The 20,661-nt window shown below is 36.2% G+C and overlaps 2 protein-coding genes across 2 annotated transcripts; one reads left to right on the top strand and one right to left on the bottom strand.

Moving 5' to 3' along the window:
- Positions 1-37: 37 nt before the first annotated feature.
- Positions 38-3,025, top strand: ngrn (neugrin, neurite outgrowth associated). The gene is made up of 4 exons (XM_084389434.1): positions 38-175; positions 834-1,043; positions 1,118-1,228; positions 2,166-3,025. Exons 2-4 carry the CDS (start codon positions 835-837, stop codon positions 2,749-2,751), a joined length of 906 nt encoding a protein of 301 aa, XP_084245560.1. The 5' UTR covers positions 38-175; position 834; the 3' UTR covers positions 2,752-3,025.
- Positions 2,959-20,432, bottom strand: sort1b (sortilin 1b). Its single transcript, XM_084389424.1, has 21 exons — positions 19,891-20,432; positions 17,766-17,825; positions 16,862-16,935; positions 16,665-16,767; positions 16,235-16,396; positions 15,567-15,640; positions 14,155-14,201; positions 12,973-13,127; positions 12,743-12,887; positions 12,290-12,445; positions 10,558-10,664; positions 10,336-10,438; positions 9,521-9,692; positions 9,186-9,373; positions 8,897-9,086; positions 7,024-7,140; positions 6,726-6,837; positions 5,443-5,555; positions 5,240-5,360; positions 5,086-5,113; positions 2,959-4,012 (listed from the first exon to the last, which is right to left on the bottom strand). The coding sequence occupies exons 1-20, from the start codon at positions 20,149-20,151 to the stop codon at positions 5,099-5,101; spliced, it is 2,475 nt and encodes an 824-aa protein (XP_084245550.1). The 5' UTR covers positions 20,152-20,432; the 3' UTR covers positions 2,959-4,012; positions 5,086-5,098.
- Between the last annotated feature and the right edge of the window lie 229 nt (positions 20,433-20,661).

The raw sequence follows: 20,661 nt of genomic DNA, 5'->3' as shown, positions 1-20,661 counted from the left end.
GGTCCATTTCCTAGATAGGTGGCGGTAATGCACATATCTGTCTGCGATCCGCCGTAAAAAAGCAAGAAGAAGAAGAAGAAGAAGAAGAATCGAATGACTGCCGCGCATGCGTGAATAAACCATGCTTCCGGTGTAATAATGTCACCGTGGAAGGAGAGAAGAGCAAGAGGAACATGTGAGTGTTTTACAGGCACTGTTTACAAAATGTATACGCACAGCAATTTGACATTAGGTTATATGGTTGTATAAATGTAAAGTTTGAGCTACGAAAAAGAGCAAGGTAAATTTGACCTTTTGTACGAGGGTTTACTAATTAGCTCATGTTTAAGAAGTGACGTAGAAATAGTTATTTTAATTTTTTTTAGGAATAAAATGTTACATAAATCAGGCGAATGATATATGGGGAAAAAATTGTAAAAACCTTCAGAATATAGATAGGAATAAAACTTGAAAGTTTGGCATGTGCTATTATTGTAGTGGGGGGGGGGGGGGGGGGGGGGTTCTGGTGCTGCACCAAGAGAAAATAAACTAATTCTGACAAAACAGTCTTTAAAGATATATATTGTAATTTAAATCTACAGACGCTAATAGATAAAGTGTAATAACATTTAAATGTACTTTGAATGTTTCCTTTTCGCTAGTCTGAAAGAAGACAAAGTATGGCAGCAAAATAGTCCAAAATCTCAAAATTGACCAGTGTCTATGATAAAAACAACAACTTGACTTTCAGTTTGCTCTCAGATTATTCTTCAGATTCTTATGATAGTCCTTTTTTATGTTGGATTAAGTAGCAATTTCAAATGTCACTATCTTTATGTTTGTGACTGTTGCAGAATGGTCACACCATGGAGAATGGCCTACACGTTGGCCACCAAACTGGCCCCTTTCTCAGGACCTGTTTGTCGCCATGCCAGTCGAGGCGCATACGGGAGGATGTCGCCGAGGTATTCTGATTCACATTCAAAACAGAACCAACAGGAAGATACGTTTGAAGATGACCATGATATGGATGCAGTGGAAGCCAAGCTGAACTCTATTATTAGGTGAGTCCTTCTACAGTCAGGAGCACAAAAGCAAATACTTCAGTCTTCATGTATTAAAATTATTTCCTGTGCAGTGAAGAGAAGAGAAGGCGTAAAGCAGCAAAGTTTCACATAATCAAGAGGCAAATGGACAATCCTGGAGATCCGGAGAGAAAACTCACCTGGGATGCCATTGAACAGATAAGGTATCAGTGTAAATATGTCTGTTTATTACACAGCTCTTGATTCTGATTGACAGCTGTCAGACAGCACTCACTTATATCACATGCATGTGACTATATTGAAAATCTCCTTGAAGGACTTTAGTATTCATTTTAATATTTGTTAAGTACGAAATCTTGGTGTTTGAATATGTCAGATAATTAATTCATTGAAAAAGTAACTATGGTTGCGAATTAATAATATATAAATTAAGTGTTCATCTTTTTGCTATGCCCAGTATTTTAATATTTCTTTTTAAATGTACACTACCATTTAAAAGTTTGGGGTCGGTAAGATTTAAAAAAAAAAAAAATTTATTTGATTAAAAAATACAGTAAAAACAGTAATATTGTTCAATATTATTGCAATTTAAAATAACTATGTTTTCTATTTTAATATTTTAAAATGTAATTTATTCCTGTGATTGCAAATCATTCTAATATGCTGATTTGGTGCTCAAAAAACATTTCTTATCAATATCACTGTTGAAAATAGTTATGCTGCTGCTTATTTTCATGGAAACCATGATACTTTTTTAGGATTATTTGATGAATAGAAAGTTCAAAAGTTCAAAATAAAAATCTGTTTGCACAATACAACATTTTTTACTGTCATTTTTTATCAATTTAATGCATCATTGCTGAATAAAAGTATTAATTTCTCTCAAGAGAGAGAGAAAATCTTACTGATCCCAAACCTTTGAATTTTAGTGTATTTTTATATATATAAAAAAGTGTAATTTTAATATATTTCTTAGCAATGCTAGAAACTTTAGGTCATATAATAATTTCAAATCAAACACATTTCTGTATGTAATAACATAATATATATGTATATATATATATATAATGTCTTGCCCTAAATATTGTAGTTATCTGCCACCCCTCCAAACACTTAGCAGTCATATGTCTCTTTTCCCAGGTACTTAAAGCAGGAGTCCCCAGAGGAATGGACACTACAGAGATTAGCTGAGGGTTTCTCTGTAAGCCCTGATGTCATCTCCAAAGTCCTCCGCAGCAAATTTACCCCAACAGTTGTCCGAAAGCTAAAGCAGGACTCTAAAGTGTTAGTCAGTACAGGGCAGCAGTCTCTCAGAGATGGCACAACTGAACAGTCCAGACTGCCAAAGAGTGCAACACCAGCCATACTCTCCTCCGGAAAAACAGGTGCCCTGACAACACAGAGTAAAACAGCCCTTGCTGTGAGGGAGGGTGAGACTGGACTGACGCCCTCTGGTGGAAACGTAGTACCATCTCAAGTACCATCAGCTGTACACAAACTGACACCTGCTTTGCAGGAGCAGCCTGACTCGACAGCGAAAATGGACATGAGAGATGATATAGAGTTAGAGGAAGAGGAGGAGGAGGAAGAAGAGTGGGATGGGGTGATTCTGACAGAGGAAGAGCTAGAGCACATCGCACAAACGCTACAGAAAACCCCCAGTTCAGTGAAACAGAAGGGAAGCGATTTTTTTGACAAAGAAGGTAACTTCCTGTACAGAATTTGAGTGGCTGCCAAGTCCTCCATGTTTATCAAGACACCTGTTTCTAAAGTCTAGGCCTGTTCTTTTTTGATTGAAAAACTTATTTAATTGGAAGGATCTTTATTGTTACAATTTGTAACAAAACTTAATGGCTTATTGTACACTTTTGTGTTATGTGTGTATTGCATTTGCTTTTTTACTCTTATGAGCAAAAAATATATATACCCAAAATCAGTGGGGCAAATCAATTTATTTCTCAAACAAACAGTTCCAAATATACAGAGCAAAAAATAACAGATACAAAGTCGGAATTGCTGTATATACAGAGCTTCACAACTAATATGTACATTGATTTTGCACAGGAAGAAAGACATTACACCTCATATAAATAAAATCACTGTCACAATGGAAATCATTTAGCTTTAGATTTCATTTACATTGCATCTATTATTATTATTATTATTATTCCCAAGCATGGAGAGTAAGACAATAAGTATTAAACAATTAAGGGGCATGTTTGGTTTTATTTTGTTGTATAAAATGTATACAGATCTTTTCATCAACTGAAATATTTTGTCATAGTTTGTGGTAATTCTTCTTAAATGAGATTGTTGTCGTTTTTGAATTCATCTCTATTTCACTGGAAGGCACAAGCTCTGCCTCCATGCTAGGCACTTGAATCAAAACATACACTAGGGTTTTTATACCTATTTAACATCATATATAACTCATAGTTTTTGCAAAGGAGATTGTCTTCTAAGAAAATATGGGACTTTTTATTAAGTATGTGAATATAAGCAAACAACTGCTAGAGATGTTGAAACAAATGGTTTCAAATTAACTGTAGAAATGATATTTAAATACACACTTAATAAAAAACAATGCATCAGACATCAAGCATCTATGCAAACAGGATGTACCAATGGAAAGGTGCTAAATTGCTCAATAGCATTTGATATGAAAAAACTGACACCATTGTTACTGTATCAAGCACTGAGCAAGCCTCCGGAGCTGAAATTCAGATATGGTAATAGGTGATTTTTGACCTTGGATGCATGTAAACCTATTGTAGGAGATCTCCAAAACAACATTTGGAACCTTTAAAATAGCATAATACACACTTAATAAAATAAAAACTCACTGCATCAGACATCAAGCATCTATGCAAACAGGAAGTGCCAATAGAAAGGTTCTAAATTGCTCTATTGCATTTGAATATCCAAAAATCAAATCACATGGTCAAAGACTTCAGACCACTGGATCTGTTCTCACCTCGCTGAAGTTGCTGCACAAACATGAAAATAATTAACACATGCAAAATTATTGCGACTAATGGTTTGTCACACAAACACTTGTTTTAGGCGTCTTTATGCGAAATGAAAAAAAAAAAGAAAAAAAAAGGTCACACTTTTTCTCTTGCTAACATGGTACTGTCCTGCTGTCAAGACGAGAACCAAGGACAGCACAAATGTCGAAATCTAATAAAACTATTTAACTACAAAATTTGATTTGGCCAAAATGTTCAAGGTTGTACACAAACTACAGTTGTGTTCTATTTTACATGCATCTGCATCATTTAGTTCATAAAAATATTTATTACAAAACTTTACCTAACCGTCAAGTGTGACAGTTGCTTATTTACAAATGTGTAATGTGAAGATTATCTCCATGTTCTTACAGTTATTTGTCCATATAACAATCCCACTTTATCAAACTCGCAGCCTAGCTACACAGTTTCAGGTAATTAATAATGTTCATAAATCTTAAATTATAAATATATTCTCCCTTTTTGTAAAGTCAAATCTATTGCCTGTTTCTCAGCATTTTATTGCTATATTCAATAATGCATCTGCTTATTTACAGTAAAGTGGACATTACTAAAGCTTTGACAGCAGGCATGATCACATTTTAGAAATAAACACAGTCAGGGTTCAGTAGCACAGTATTTTAAACATCGCATATGATATGATTCATTTTTCTCTTTTTGCTGAATGAAATTCCTGCTGAAATAATAATATACCTCTAGTTCTGACGTAAGGGCATCTGGACATCAAAAGAAAAGCAAGTATTTTACAAGTACCCCAGTGACAGTCTCATCAAACCAAGGTTTGATCCTTAAAATCCTGCCCAGAAGACCCCAATTTCTATCATGAGAACAGTATCATCAGATTGATCCTCATCATCCTATTGGTGGAGAAGCAACCAGGTTCCCTCCCATTGGTCAAGAAGAAGGAAGCACGTGACATTAGCTGGTAGATTAAGTTTGAGAAAGCTGACAGCTGGTTTGTGCTTTAGAGAGAGGAGAGAGACAGCAGCAGTAATGCCTGAATGACAGGAAATGTAGCTCCTTGTGCTCACCTAACGCACAGCTTTACTCCAGTAGGTCCTGCCAAAAACACACATTTAGCAAGATCAGTACCGCTATTTTGCCTTTTTTTTTTTTTTCTAAACAAATACCGCAGAAGATTTCATTTAGGTGTATGCATTAGTGTGAGACGGTCCAAATCTGTACCTCATCTGAGTCATCGTGGAAATCAATCTTAGGTGCTCCAGCCACATCTGTCTCCAGTGGTTCATCTATGGCGTTGGCTTCCGCATTATGTTGTAAGACTGAGTATCTGTGTACCAGGAACCTGCAAAATATTGAGGCCAAGACTTTATATGATTAAACATATTCTATATGTAACCCATAAAATGTCTAGAGAGCAGACTGACCTTCCGCCACAGACATACTTCTTTACAAACAGAACCCCAAACACTGCACCGGTCAGCAGGATGGCTATGACGATCGCAATGATAGGGGCGGTATGTGAGGTAGATTTATCTGTCTGTGGATTACAGAGATACAGGGTCACAACAGTGCACAAGTATTTGAGGTTTAAAGTCAGCATGAAATGAAAATGTTCTATTTTCTCAAACAATGTAGTTGTAGCTGAGGCCTGGAAGAGTTTTGGTTCGTGTTGTCGACATTTTCAGCACAGCGAATCCGCTTTGCATGTATTTCAAAAGGATGATATGTAAAATGGATGCCATTGTTACTGTCCATATCACTGTGTATCAAGCACTGAGGATGCCTCCCGAGCTGAAATTCAGATATGGTAATAGGCGTTTTGTTTCCAACACGCATTGTAAGCAGTAGACCAATCACAACAGACTGGGCCGTCTGACCAATTAGAGCAGAGTAGGCTCTTTTAGAAAGGAGGCGATTAGAGAGACTGAATCTTAGAACAAACCATTTTCATTCTCTTTGAGGAGATGTGCAATGTATATTAAGAGAAAATTAAAGTGTGTTTTGACCTTGGATTGTAGGGGTCCTCTAACTACAACATTTGGAATGTTTAAAATAGCATAATAGGGGCACTTTAAATAGTTTTAAATAGTTTTTTTTATTAGAAAAAAGATCTGTCACTACTACCAAGAGATAGTTCACTGAAAGATCATTTTTAATAATAATTTGTTGTTCAATGTCTCTTTCATCCCTGAAACTGGGGTTGTTAAACTCCTAAATGAAAAAAGCACCACTAAAGTATTATAAATTGTATTATTATCAAATGAATTATATTCCAAAGAGTGGCCAAGATAGTCTTCATATAGGATGAACATATATATAGGATGAACATATATATACTGTATATGCTGTATACACATCTGAACCCCTGTCTGAACTATTAAACTAGTAATAGAGTGGGGCAAGTATGACGTCACTTTATAGGCCAATCGGCAGTTAGCATCACACTGGTTCCCTCGACAAAAAAAACAAAACCAATATGTTTTTCCATAGGCTTCCATAGGCAACACTGATGTATTTTATGTCATAGCATAAAACGTGAAAGAGTTTTGAGCTTGTGTTCACCACAGTTCAGCCATTTAACCAAAAACCCATTGACTTCGGGACAATGCTAAAATGCTAACTCGTTTCCACGTTAGCTACCTCGTTTCCAACAAAATGATGGCATACCTGCACCACTCTATATGTAGCAAGGTAACTGCAGTCTCACCAGCAGCTGAGGGTCCGTCAGCAGGTTGCTGACACATCTCTTGCTCAGGTCAAGAATTGTTCTTGTTGGTTGTTTTCCTCCCTCACATTTATCACCTGGAATCTTTCTGTACCTGGTAAATAAATTATAATATGCATGTTTTTTTTAGAGCTCTCTTAATAAGTCAAAGAGAAGCTAGCAGGCGCTAAGCAGATGTAAGGTGTTTTAAGCAAGTGAAAAACCTTGACTCTCAACTGTCTACTTTTAAGACAAAGATTTAGTCTTCAAGCAATGGAGAATAATCCAAAGAGGGCATTACCCACTGGTCTTTAGCTGTTCCTCTCTCCCGTGGATGCAGATCTCAAGATCGTGGCCTTTGAGCTCAGCCTGCTCGATACATTCTGAGCTGTTATCTTTACGGTAGTATCCAAAGTCACTAAGCAGGAGGGAAGAGAAGATTTGAAAACTTTGAAATATAACTGCACGAGTAATCGTTAAAAGATAGCGATCTCGATTCAAACACACACGAAATCTAATTCATTTATTCACAGAAGACATTAACATATTATCACAGAAGAACTGGATAAAAAAATCACCTTTCAAAAAGTAACATGGCGCTTCAAATAACGATTTGTTATCCCAACAGGTGGTGACAAGTGACTTAAAAAATGTATTTGTCATTGAATCGAGCAAGAGATTTGTTTAAAGGGGTCATCGGATGCAAAATTCACTTTTATATGGTGTTTGCATATAAATGTGTCTTTGCAGTGTGTGGACACAACCACCATACAATGAAAAAAAACACAATTCACTCCTTTTTTATCTTTAAAAAGTATAAACACTCTCAATAATCAAGCCGTTTGGATTTTCTGTGCAATATGATGTCATATTGCTCATGCTCCGCCCACGACCTCTGACGGACTGTCCCGTATTAGCATATTTCAGCCCTCAGCCATTTGTATACTGTCCACCACGGCAGGTTGCCAAGGCAGCACGTTATGTGTCTTGTGTCGACACCCCCCACGGAAGAGAGGGGTGGGGTGAGCAGTTGCTCATTATCTTTTAAAGAGACATGCACCGAAACGGGTCACTGTGAACAGAGCTGTTATTGAGGAGGTAAAAAGGGTGTTGTATTACACAACCATTGAGGAATTTTAACCAAAGTATGTTACAAACTTTACATGAAGACCCTAAAGAATCATACCAACTTGTGGAAAATGGGCATCCGATGACCCCTTTAAAAAACACTGATTCATCCAGTAATGAAACAAGCGAAGTATTTATGAGTGAGTCATTAAATCATTAATTCAAAGATGAAAAAAAATTTGTTCAGATTCATTTGAAACAGACTGCAGCAATAAACATTTGTCAGAACCTGTAGTGAATGACATGTTATTTTCTTTAGTTGTCTGTTCAGAATCGTGGGAAAATCGTGATCTCTGTTTGAAACCAAAACATTTTGATTATTTTCGTGTAGTAGTTAACCAGGACGAATTAAGTGATGGGTATGTGATGATAGCCTATGTTACGGCTGTGAAGCACTGTATGTATATGACATTAATTTAATAAATTAGCCTATGTCTAGCCTTTGCCTGGGTTGAACGTATTTCATTTCTTGTGTGTGGGCTTGGAAAGTCGCAATGACGGACACAGTGACATTCCAATTTAAGAATTTAAGGGAGTAAAAGCCTGTGTTTAGGCTATTAAGGAAATGTAATTTTGCCAAAGAAGAACTTTTACTTTAAATAAAATGTTAATTTAAAAGCAGCCTACTTCAGTGTAATATGTAACATATCATCATGCTTAACACTGAAAATTTGAATAATTGTAATGTGACTATCGGGTGCAAGAAAATCATAGGTTCGGGTGGGTGGTGGGTGAATGATTTAGAGCTGATCCGCGCATCTCTAGTCTGTGTGGACTAAGACATCTGACATTCTACTAGCAAATGACAATACAACATATGACAAAAGTTAATTTGACCATCCAAAAATGCGGTCCAAATTTTTTTACTAAAACTGAATTTAGTAATATATTTAACTGAAATAAAATATAGTAAAATTAAATAGAAATATGCATGAAATAACTAAACTGAAACTAAACAATCCATTCCTCAAATTAACTAAAACTAAAATGTTTTTCAAAGTAGAATTACAAAAAGAAAAACTACAATAACTTTGGTTTCCACTCACCACAGGAAGTCATCCAGTGTGCAGATGCATGGTGTGGGCTGCTTGGTGACTATGTAATCCCTGCCAATCCAACACACAGAGTCCTTTCTCACACGCAGGAATTTTTCCTTAAAACCCAGCATGCAACCATCTTCCGGGTCGCTGATGTCATCAGAGTGCGCCAGCCACTGGACATAATCACTTGCTGTGCCTGGGAAATAGACAGCGACAGATTAGTTTGTGCTAAACCCAATTATATAATAATATAAATGTCTGATTTTGTGTGGTTCAAACAGAACTGGTCACTCACAGTTACGTGTCAGCAGGTCTCTAAAGTCAATGGTGTAAGTTACCCAGTGGCTGATCAAAGCATCTTCATAACCCCAGAGACTAACATTCACAGAGCGGGCACCAGGCTCTGAGGCCAGCCCTGTGAAGTACATCGGCGTCTGGGTGAACTTATAAACATGCCAGCATTGCCCCTCATCGGTGGAGAACCTGAGAGACACACAAACCATGAGTTTTACAGCATGTACCGGCACTCTGCATGTGGAAATATTAGCATATTCTTCAGCTTGGCATGGAAAACCGTCAATATAAAAGCCAATTGTATGGGTTTAGTCTCAAGAACTACAGGAAGCTCACTTAATCTCAGAGATGGGTTTGGATGGCTTGTGCTCCACGGCCACCAGTAGGCCTCCTGAATCCAGGATAGCATAATAATGCGGCCCCTTCAGAGCCTCCTGCCAGGTGTAGCCTCCATCATCAGACACATACACATCAGGTGTCAACACTGAGATTGAGTCACCCACGCTGCCTAAAAAAAGAGTAAGTGGGATGGCAGAAAGGTTCATTATATGAAAGTCATTATTTATGCAATTCTGTTTGGTGACGCAGAAATTACACTTTATCTTTAAAGGTATATGATTTCTGAAAAAAACTTTTTAAAGTGGATTGGAGCCAATCAGCAGTGGGAGGAGTATACAGTCAAGAGGAAGCAAGAGGGAGATTTGAAAAAAAGACTGTAGAAAGAGAGATGGCTGAGAGACATTACAAAAGAGAAAAGGTCAGAAGAATATCATTGGAAAAATAAAAGTTATGATCAGCCAACAGCACAATAATGTTGGAGATTAGAAACTTTCTAGCACTGGAGAGACCTAAGCAGGAAGGCCATCTACTATTGCATTGCGTGATCAGGAATTCTGGGGGAGCAATGAAGGGAGGGTGTGTTTTTTGGGATGATTTCAAATATCAACAGTGTTTCTCAGAAATTGCTTACTGCACCTTTAATTTTCTTGTATCTGTTTCATCCATTTAATATTAATGACTTTTATGTGTTAGAATTTATTAAAAATAAAATAAAATAACAAAATAAATGAAAATTAAAATAGAGACATTACAATGTATGCCACAGAACTGGTTTGCACTTTGGACTTTTCTTAAAAGTGTACATGCATTACCATGAGCCAAGATGAGTCCGACAGCATTGGGTTCACTCAGAGGCAGCATGGGAACATTCAGCTTCATGGAGGTGCTGTATGAGGCATGAATATGCAGACTACACTGCACAGTAGGAAGACAACACGAGGTAAGTAAATAAACACTGTTAGACTTCTCAAGGATTTGAACTGTTTGGTCACATCTGTCCAATTATAACAGCTTCCATTCAAAGTGATTCTTACCATTTCTTTGTCTTTGGCCGTAGAATCGCACTTGCTGTTCTCAGGTTTCTTCAAAGGAACCCATTCACCTCCCTGATCAAATGATATTACTGTCTGTACCGAGTTGTCTTCAGCAGAAAAAGACAAATAGAGAGAAGCATAAAAATTACTCTAACATTTCAGAAGACTTAAAGGGATACTTCACCGATTAGCATTAAGCTTTGTATCAGTAGAAACCCGGTAGTATTTTCGAATGACCGTGCTTCCCTCCCTCATGTCCCCCTGAGATGAGAGATTTCTGTATTGTGTCTAGAAAAAAAACTCAGATGACGCAAAAATCTTACTTTTGCATTATTAGAGGCCTTTTTGGCCAGAGGCTAGAGACTACAGCCAGTAGTAGGAGCTAGTTCCGCATGTTTTCAACCCGCCCATAGGGGGTGGGATCTCACGATAAAACAGCGTCTTTTCAGTTTCGAGTCAACTAGTAGCCTAGTTGTATAATTTCTTCCGATACTGCCCTCTGTAACCGTTAGGCATGGCTTGGGAGTGGCCTTGTAGGGCAGCGAAGCAAGTGCATTCTGGGTGTTGTTGTCTTTCATCCACATGAGCCAACAATACATTTCCTGGCTTTTCTCAGTCTAGAAAGTACCAACTTCTAAAATAATTTCACATTTCTACTACATAAATGAGCCAATTTAAATACACATTCATCTTTCCAGCGGTGAAATATCCCTTTAAATGGTTAGTTCACCCCCAAAATTTTAAATTGTGTCATTAATTACTCACCCTCATCGTTCCACACCCGCAAGTCCTTCGTTCATCTTCGGAACACAAATGATTATATTTTTGAAGAAATCCTTTCAGTACCTCCATTGGGAGCAACACAATTTACACATTCAAGGTCCAGATCGATAGGAAACACATTAAAGTAATCAATGTGACTCCAGTGGTTTAACCTCAATCTTATGAAGCAACGCAAGTGTTTTGTTTGCACAAAAAAAACATAATTTATCTCTATATTTACAAAATATTATCCAAAGCGAGTTCACAGAACAACTTACGGTTTTGAGTCTACACAACACAGACAACACGGATGGGTCATGGTGCTCCTCCTACTGGATTGCACAAATAAATTGGCAAACAAAACACTTGTGTTGCTTCATAAGATTGAGGTTAAACCACTGGAGTTACATGGATTACTTGAATGATGTCTTTCCTATTGTTCTGGACCTTGAATGTGTAAATTGTGTATGTGTAAACGTACTGAACACTCTCGGATTTCATCAAAAATATCTTCATTTGTGTTCTGAAGATGAACAAAAGTCTTATGGGTTTGGATGGAACGACATGAGGGTGAGTAAATAATCACCGAATTACTAAAATAACAGCTTTTTTCATTACAGGAATAAATTATATTTTAAAAACATCTCAAAATAGAAAACAGTTATTTTAAATAATATTTAACATTTTTACTGTTTTAATGTATTTTTATCAAATGAATGATGAGCCTTCGGTCAAAAATATTTTAAAAATCTTACCGACCCCAAACTTTTAAACAGTAGTGTATGGAAAGTTAAATATCATGTTCATTTTCAAATGTATATTTAGAAAGTAAACTGCAAGCTGTTTTTTAAAAACTGCTTTTCATATCGATTTAAAGTATGCCAAGTGATACAGGCCTCCTAGAGTAATCTGAGGTTAAATACACACAGACTATAAGTGTATATTCGTCTTAAGTAGGATGTAGTCATACCCTCATTCAGCACGCTAGTAGTGAAGACTCCTCTGAGGGAAGTGACATTCGTGAAGTCTGTCTCACCCCCTGGAGTCGTATACAGATGGCGTTCTAGAGACTTGGAATACACAGTGCCTCTGTCATCTGACACATAGATGGTGCCAATCCCCTCGTCTGAAAAAACAAAACAAAAAAAACAATACAGTTAAAATATAGAAACATTGAGCTCTATAAAGTAGCACAGATCAAAATGCTGTATTTTTTCTTTAAATGCTGTTTCTTTTTGCAACTGATCAATGTTCCACTCTTTGTTGATCTTACTGAATGCCAGTGGTTAACCAATAAAGCATTTTCATACAATAAATAATATATCGATAGAGCAGTGTGGCATGATGGCTTCTACAACAAGAAATGTTAGTTGTAAGCCTATATATTATGGTTGCGGTAAATGAAACAAAAGGAAACACTGACCTCCTGGTTCATCTACATGCATGAAGACCATTTCATCATTGGCTGCTAGTATTGAGTAAAACTGCTCATGACTGACGGGAGGAAGTTGTGCCATGTTCCATGTTTCACCTTGGTCTACCGACACATGTATTGCACGTAAAATGTCCTAAAGAACATGCACATAGTTAAAACATCACATTCACGCATAAACACACTCACACTCGGGTGCACAGTCGGTCAGTCACACACACCTCTGATGCTGACGGCATAACGTTTCCTGATCCAGCCATAACTGAAGCAAACAGGAAGCGTCCACCAATCCCAAAGGAGTAGATTCTCTCGGCGACTGTTTTAAAGTTACTACTAAGATCAAGTGACTTCCTCAGCACCAGCGTTCCTTTATCAACTGAAAACACAAAACAACAAAGAGTGAGGTAACATTACTACAGAAATATGCATCTGGTCTTTATGAGTTGCTGATAGCACTTGGATGTGCAATTATTGCAAATTATAATATTATTAATTTATTGTTATTTAAATATATAATAATACATATACATAAATTTTTATATATATATACACACAAAGATTTTCTAATGTTTAGAAAGTCTCTTATGCTCACCAAGGCTGCATTTGTTTGAAAACTAATATTATGAAATATTATTACAATTTGAAATTGAAATGTTTTCTATTTTATTATATTTTGAAATGTAATTTTTTATCACCCATTACTCCACTGTTTAATGTCACATGATCCTTTAATGTCATTCAAATATGCTGATTTGGTGCTCAAGAAATATTTCTTATTACTATGAATGTTATAAACAGTTGTGCTGCTTTATATTTTGTGATGCATTTTTTCAGGATACTTTGTTGAATATAATGTTTACAGAGAGAACAGCATTAATTTGAAATATAAATCTTTTGTAACATTATAAATGTCTTTAAAAAAGTTAATTTCTCTCTCTCTCTCTCTCTCTCTCTCTCTCAAAAAAAAAAAAATATATATATATATATATATATATATATGCATAAATCTTACATTTATGTATTTTAGAAAATGTTGGCAGGGCAATCTCCATCCATCCATCTTTCATTTCAGAATTACAAATAACTCAACTGTACTGTAACTAATTAGTTGACTTTACAGTAAATTATTACAGTAACTAATGCTCAAGGATATACAGAAACACACATAATAAACCAATAAAACACATACTAGTGACAGAACAGAAGACTTTCATTTCAGAATTATAATAACTCAACTGTACTGTAACTAATTTGTTGACTTTACAGTAAATGATTACAGTAACTAATGCTCAAGGATATACAGAAACACACATAATAAATCAATAAAACACATACTAGTGACAGAACAGAAGACATTCATGTCACCACACCTTAGATCAACAAAGTTGATAAATATTACTCACAGCAGGATCCATTGAGGTTGACGGAGAAGAACAGAGTATCCATTCCCCTATGGAAATGATGAAGAGAGAATTGATCTGTGAGATTAAACTCAAGAGACCTCATAAAACAGGTTCACTTCGGTTCACTTCAGATCAGTCACTTGTTTGCACTTTGCAGCGTAAGTACAAACGTACTGAACACTAAAATGTCAAGGAAGGAGACAGTTTATGACAATCACCACACAAACCATATTTTCAATTTATAGATAACATGAACAATGCAACAAGAAACTGGTTGCATGGAGATTCTCCATTAAAATTCATGGCATTGTTGTAACAGGATATCTACAATTGTCACAGATCATATGACGTATTGTTAAGATAAGACCTAAGGGAGTGACTCAGGTTGAGGAGTTTTCAGGTTTGCAACATAACTGAAAACAGTCTCTAAAATGTAAATGTAAGTGGGCCATTCCATGCAGCACATTTTCATACTTAATATATTGGATATATATTAAACGTACATTTTTTTAAGGAAAGAAATTAAATAAGTTCGTTTTTATCACAATATTACAATATAATGATGTCATGTTCCCGTGGGTGCTATACAAAATCTAAAAATGAAAAAAGAAAGAAAGAAAAAGGATGTGAAACCACCACAAACATCACAATTTGATGAATTCTGAGATATTTTGTGGTATCACTCTAAATCATCCCAGGCTGTGCTAATTTTCCTGCCATTGTTTAAATAATCAAGATGTAATAAATAAAGTTGATAAATTGGCTAAGCTTAAATGGTGCATGTTTCTGAAACTGTTACTCTGGTATACGCTTATATTGAAATACATCCTTAAAATTCAACACAAGCATATTCTGAATAGTGTGTTGTAATTTGAATATGAATATGATATTCAGTTAAAAGAAACCGCATAACAGGAACAACCCATGTTTTTGGTTTGACTTTACTGGCTTCTGAAGTCACGTGAGAACTTCATATCATGTGTACAGTAAGTGGATGAGGCCTTCCTTCAGTTAGGATTGCTCAGAGGAGGAATGAAGGAACTATATATATATATACCTGTCTCCCTAGATCAAACATGAATTGCGCAAATAAATGATAAGCCTGGCAGAACTTCCTTGTCAACATAAAAATTCCCTGTTGACATGTATAAACCATGGACTGTTGAATTCAAGCAAAAAAAACAACTAAAAACTGGATAATCCAACTGAAGTTTGATGCACCAGTTTATCTGGAGCAGCAGAGTGTCCTCGGACATTTGAAAGCTGAGCCATGTGGAAAAGCACAGTGACTCAGCAGAGAATGTCTCGTGTTGCTGCCATGGTGGCCGTATTTGCATGTTTGTGTTTTTATGTGTTCTGGATGTGCAGGCGTAAAGGCGTAAATGGGCTTTACAATCATTAAAAGATCTTACCATTTCACCACACACACCATCTCATGAATTTTCGCCCATGTTGTACCAAAATCTTTAGAGATCCAGAGATCATTCTGAAACAGCAGCAATAAGATGATATTATGCTAATGTTCAAAAGCAGCAATGCACCACTTTAAATGCATAAAAAAGGAAACAAGAATTGACACAATCTATGTATATCCTCTTGTTTTTATCTTTTCTTATCTTGTATATCATCTTCTTGTTTTTACAAATATACTTGAGAAGGAAGTGAATAGCAAATATTTGCAATAAGTATATTTAACTCTTTGATCATATTCACAAAATGTTCATGGCCCCCAGATTATTTTGTTGTATCAACTTGTAAACCGTCAATATATAAAAAGAAATGGTGGGGAAGCGTTGTGCCATAAATGACAGAAAATCTTGTCAGTGGCAGGCAAAGAGTTAATATGCTATCATGTCATTTAGATAACCACAACATTTTTTATCTTATCAGTTCAGGAAACCCAATAGGTGTTGATGGCAGTTTTGAACTTCACTGAGTCTAAAATAAGGACTTAAATGCAATGTGATCATGATGCATACTTTGTGGAATAAAATGGTATACATTTACACTAATTAAATTCACTGATCAAATGGCTCTTACTTGCTTTCTTTTCAACACCCATAAAGAAATAGGCTCTCACCTTGGTGCTGATGACTGCAAGCACATCAGAGTTTTGAGGGTTGTACATTATCTGCATTAGAGGCTGGAAGGGCAATTCTGTGTGGATGAATTTCTTGGCAAAGTCTTTTGAACGGAAAATTCTGGCACCAGTGCCTCCAGAAGCATCTCCTGTAAGGATCACCTGAGGGAAAGAAAATCAGGACTTTGATTACTTTAAAGTGCTGTCACACATCCCTATAATTGCTTTGAGTATCGGAAAATCAGCAAAGAACAGAGAGTTCAATTAGTCTATTTTTACTTTGATTGACATGCTGCATTTGAGTGTCTAAAGGCCAATTCAGCAACATGAGAAACATCTTTAGGATAGCAAACTGATCCAGCTCCCCAGCCCATGTGGGCTTATTGGGAGAAGATACTCAAATGCTGGATTTTTGACATGTCTTGCCCACCTTGCCAGAGTTTTCCGGACCTATAGCGATCCCAAAGTCAGTGCTGATGAAGGTGTTGTTGATGAGTTCTGTGACATCCTCAAACGACTTTCCATAGTTTTCACTGTAACGAGGAGTGGAAGATGGAGAAAGACATGGAGTAAAGCAAACACTACATTGGTATTACAAGAACAAACACAATTCAAACGAGTACTCACCTCCTATACAGTTTAGACTGACCAAATCGCAGGAAGACTAATGGCACCTGAAACGTCGTCAGGGCTAGTACTACCTAAGATTGAGGCATAGAGACAGTTATTTACTTTTGACACAAACCTTCAGAAACCTTTTTTTTTCTTTGAAAGAAATCAGTACTTTCATTCAGTAAGGATTCATTCGCAATACATTGATCAAAAGTGACATTTATAATGTTACAAAATATTTCTATTTCAATTACATGCTATTGGACCTATTTATCAAAGATCCACAAAAATAATAAGCAGCATAACTGTTTTCAACATTGATAAAAATAAGAAATGTCTCCTAAGCAGCAAATCAGCATTTTAGAATGATTTCTGAGGGATCATGTGTAATTCAGCTTTGCCATCACACAAATAAATTGCATTTTAAAATGTATTCAAATAGAAAACAGTTATTTTAAATTGTAATAACATTTAACAATATTACTGTTTTACTGTATTTTTGATCAAATAAATGCTACCTTGGTGAGCATAAGAGACTTCTTACAGACACCAAGATTTGAAATGGTAGTGTAGGCCGAAGTATTGTTTTTATTGCAGTAAAGTGCACAGCAGCCGTGGTCAGAGTAAAAAACAAGACTTCACGACATGGCCTTGAATGTGTACCGGGGCAAGAGAAAGGTCAAACTGGTAATGAGTTTGCATTTGGCCATATTGATAGTTGTGTTTATTTTTCTTTGTGAGCACTGCAAACAGCCAAAGAGATCTGCAAAGATTACCTAGACAGTCTAAATTTAAACCTAAAGCTAAAAGACTCCTCATCTAACCCTGAATGGCATTTTTAGTATGGTGGAAGTTATATTCCAGAGAACAGCAAGCGTATGATACTGTGTACACATCATAAATCAAAAGTGAAACTCACCCCAGTTCCGTCCCCCACCCAGGCCAGAGACACGGATCCACTGATATCTTGAAAAGTCCACTGAAAGAAACACATTTTATTAATATTAAACAAAACCAATACTGAGAAATGTGCGTGGTCATGGACAAAATATAAGACTTTTCACACACATAATGAAGCTTTTAATATTGCATGTCCTAGAAAGACATTATCAGCCTATGCAAAGCACATGCTAACCTTAAACAAAAACTAAATCAGAAACCTAGCAACTATACTCATGACACTTAACCGCGAAACTGAAAATAGAGCAATGAAGACTGATATGAAAAAAATAGGAATGAATCTTTTTGACTCATTTAAAGATACATTATTTGAAGACCTACCATTTTGTACATTTCCTCTGGCATTTCTGCTGTAAATATAATTATGAGAACTTTTTTATGTACAGAAATTGGGAGTGTTGATATATTAAATTCATTAAATACAATTCATTTTGATTCTGATTCTGTATGTTTTTCAATAAAAAAATGCTGAGGTTAGTTTTTTCTCAACTTTCTCAACATTGCTAGTTTGCCCCCCTTGTTGAGAACTACTGGTTTAGATGATTTGTTTAACTCTGAGAACACATTTTAAATGCATTAATAATTTGATCATGATGCATATAAAGCCAAATTGTTAATATAACTTATTACAATGTGTTACAAAAGGGTGACATAACAACATTGATCTGTTTGTCACATGAAATGGTTCCTTACACTTTCAAAGTCAATGTGAGTCTCATGAAGATCTCAAATGGCTAAATGGAAGTGTGAAAAAAAAAAAATTATGCTGATTGTATTCTCTCAATTAAAGCACTTATCTTGCTGATATCCACAGTGCACCTAAATCGGATGAGGAGAATGGCTAAAATACCTTTCACTTTCTTTCTCTGGGCTGCATATGTGTCCCTTTAAATAACAGTTAAATCTTCTAATCCCATCTAGTGAACACAGTCTAGAATTGAACATACATCCAAATGCTATATAAAGGCCGAAAGGTCAGTAAACACATATAGTCCTAAAACACTTTGGGACTATTTTCTGTTGATTAACAACTGTGGCAGTTCCTGTCACAGCTTTTGAATTTATGATAACTAACCAACATGTATCAGACCACAGTAGGACAGTGTAAAAAAAAGGTTGACACATCTGTGACTAATGAACAGAGGAAGTTAATCAGAGGATTGGTGAAGTAGATACAAGATGGCAGTTCAAAAAGGTGTAACAACCAACCCTCATATACCCTGATTGTTTCAGCTCATGTGACAAGAAGCAACCACAAATTATTCAGAGAAAAGGAAGTCATTTTACGTTGCAATGACTAGTGTCAGTATTACTGTTCCATTCTGTAATATTAAAACTTATACTAGTTTTTATTATGAATTATATGGTTTAGCTAAACTTAACATGCTTTAGAAAGGCATAGCTATTTGGGTGGGGTGGGGGGGTATTAAACAGGTTGTCATACCAGTCTAACTGGTTCTACAACTGCTGCTAGCCAAAGTTACACTTGTCAAGGACACAACCGTCAACATTTTATAGTTATAAAAACAGAAATGGAAGAGAAACGTATTCTGAGGGCTATGTTTTGAAAATGTTCTAATATAAAAAGAAAACTTGCATTTTTAATTGCATTTTATGTTTATCACAAAACTAAAGTGCTTTTACAAGAACTTTGAATACGTTTGAGCTGAACAAATGTGACAGGCTGTGTTTCAAAATACATTACGACACGTTCTATCAATTTTGTGTTACTAGTAAGTTACTTATTTTTCCATTTTTAGCAAGTAATACAATTGTGACCAGTAGGCTATCTAGTCCATATTACAAATGCATTTGATTTTCATCATATTTATAGTCACTATATTGAATTACTCACTAGAAATGAAAGTACTAACAAATACATAAAACAGGGTAACACTTTATTTTAAGGTGACGTAGTTACACGTTACTACATGTACTTACTATAGTAATAGTAATAGCAGTACAATATGCATAATTACAAGTAAATAAACCTTAAACCAAACCCTAACCCTATTGTAAGTACATGTATGTAATTAATATTACTATTAACCACAGGGTTGCATCGGTGCTTCAAGTGAACTTACGTTGTGTGTGTTGCTAGTTAACTTGGTTTCATATTCCTTTAAGCCATTACAGGAGTCGAATACATCAGCGCTTCTTTTCTGGATGTGACTGTGAACCCTCGAAATATCTGCATCCGATCCCGTCCCGATCAGACTTCTGGCGGCTACTGGAGACTTCACATACACCCGGTGCGCGTTATAGGATCCTGGTTCCACATGGAAATCCACACAAAATGCAATGGGAAAAAATAAAAGTGCAATAAAGTGTCCAAGGCCTCGCATGTTTCTTCAGTGTATTTCCAACACGATTGTGTTGCTGTTTAAATACGCATTAATTTCTCAGTGTCTCCCTCGTCAGCGGCTGCTGGCGGTATCAACAAAAACAGACTGCCTGTGACAGCGAAAGGTCCCTGCTGCTCATATTAGTGCTGCCTCCTCAGAGAGTATTTCAACACCCCTTTTTATCTAGATAATTTACAAGAACGCAAAAAAATCACAGACCATCCAAGACGCTGGAATAAACTGTATCCTTGACAGTATATCGTGTTAAACACTTCAAAAATGAGCATCCCCCCAAAATAAAAAATAACAGTGAAAAGAATGCACCTTGCAGAGACTGTATCTGATTGGCTGCAGCGACTGGTGCGTTTTTCTGATAGGTCCATAACTGCGCATTCACGTTTCCGTGAGCCTGTGCGGTCAAGATAGTTTGACACGTCACACTTACGAGGACAGTATCATGTTTAAAAATGATTCCTGCGTTTCATATGAACAAGTTATCTTTGGTTATCA

The sequence above is a fragment of the Rutilus rutilus genome (genome assembly GCF_951802725.1).
Source record: "Rutilus rutilus genome assembly, chromosome: 19".
Classification (NCBI taxonomy): Eukaryota; Metazoa; Chordata; class Actinopteri; order Cypriniformes; family Leuciscidae; genus Rutilus; species Rutilus rutilus.
Note: the sequence above shows the minus strand (reverse complement) of the source record. Positions and strands in the feature narration are given on the sequence as shown.